Here is a 1,061-nt window from a genome sequence, read left to right as displayed (position 1 = left end):
AAAAATGTGACTGAAATTCTGGGGTGTATTTTGTAGAATTAGCTTCTTAACTACACTAAAAATATGCGTATAGGAAAATGTAGATGTTGCACATATATATGCAAGATGTATGGGTAGCACCTGAGGTACTTCGTTAAGACTAGAAACTAGAGCATCGGCATTAAGTTACTTTGCCTCTGTTGTAGGATAAGAGAAAGACGGTATTCACAGCTGCTGTTTGCTTCCCTTGCTTTAAATATTAAAAAAATATCAAAAGGTTGTTTTCCTGACCTTGCGCATAAACACGCGAAAATAAATAAATGTTTGTTTTGGCCATTTTGGCTCCCCAGACGTCAACCGTCTGCGGCTCCGAAAAGCAAAATGCTTTGCATCACTTTAAAATGAAACGATTTGAGGATTCAATGGCGGACTATCTCCGCAACAAAAAGTATAAACTTGAGGCAAAAGGCCGGAGGAGAAAAAACATACGGCGGCTGCGCACTCAACGTCGTTGCTCGAGAGTTGTTTCATTTTTGACACGGCGCCTTTTTTCCCTCACCCACAGGATTCAGGTTTAAACAGCAGGTTCATTTTTGCTGCTTGTTGGTATTGCTGTTGCTTGTCATTGTAGTCGTCATGTTGCTGCACAAAACTTAGGGGCTTGCTGACGACTCTTGCCGGTTGTGATCAAGGGGTTTAGGATCCCGCGTGTAGCTGCCAACGAAGCGGTATCCGTCGCTGTTTGGGGTAGTGAAACTCGCGTCCTGTTCCGCAAAGCTGCGCTTTCCAGCCACCATTTCGGGCTTAACGTATACATAACTCGAGGAAAGACTGGCTGGTCTGCCTGCTTCGTCTGTAGAGGCGGTTGACGCCGTCGATAGTGTTGCAGGTTCTTCTTCTGGTAGTTTAAATGGCAATTCTTCTTCTGAAGCTCGCACGTCTTCTCCCCCCGGAACCTGTAGCCTCAACGCGGGATGCGAGGTGAGGGCTTGAATGGGTGTGAGCCGTTCGTTAGGGTTGGGCTTGAGGAATTTGCTCATGAGATCGAAAACTTCCCGGGGCATGTTCTCTGTACACTCGAT

At 45.9% G+C, this 1,061-nt stretch overlaps 1 protein-coding gene across 1 annotated transcript in view; it reads right to left on the bottom strand.

Annotated features, from left to right (window-relative positions):
- Nucleotides 1-632: 632 nt before the first annotated feature.
- The window catches only part of EMH_0086440 (Rhoptry kinase family protein ROP17, putative), a gene marked incomplete at both ends in the record, with an annotated part of 1,180 nt that continues 751 nt past the window's right edge, over nucleotides 633-1,061 (bottom strand). Inside the window, one exon of the mRNA XM_013501030.1 lies at nucleotides 633-935. Coding sequence (XP_013356484.1) covers nucleotides 633-935 — 303 coding nt within the window. The remainder of the gene's footprint in view (nucleotides 936-1,061) is intronic.

Source organism: Eimeria mitis, genomic scaffold (genome assembly GCF_000499745.2).
Source record: "Eimeria mitis Houghton genomic scaffold, Emh_scaff6188, whole genome shotgun sequence".
In the NCBI taxonomy this organism is placed as follows: Eukaryota; Apicomplexa; class Conoidasida; order Eucoccidiorida; family Eimeriidae; genus Eimeria; species Eimeria mitis.
The sequence above is the reverse complement of the archived record's forward strand: the minus strand, read 5'-3'. Positions and strand labels throughout refer to the sequence as shown.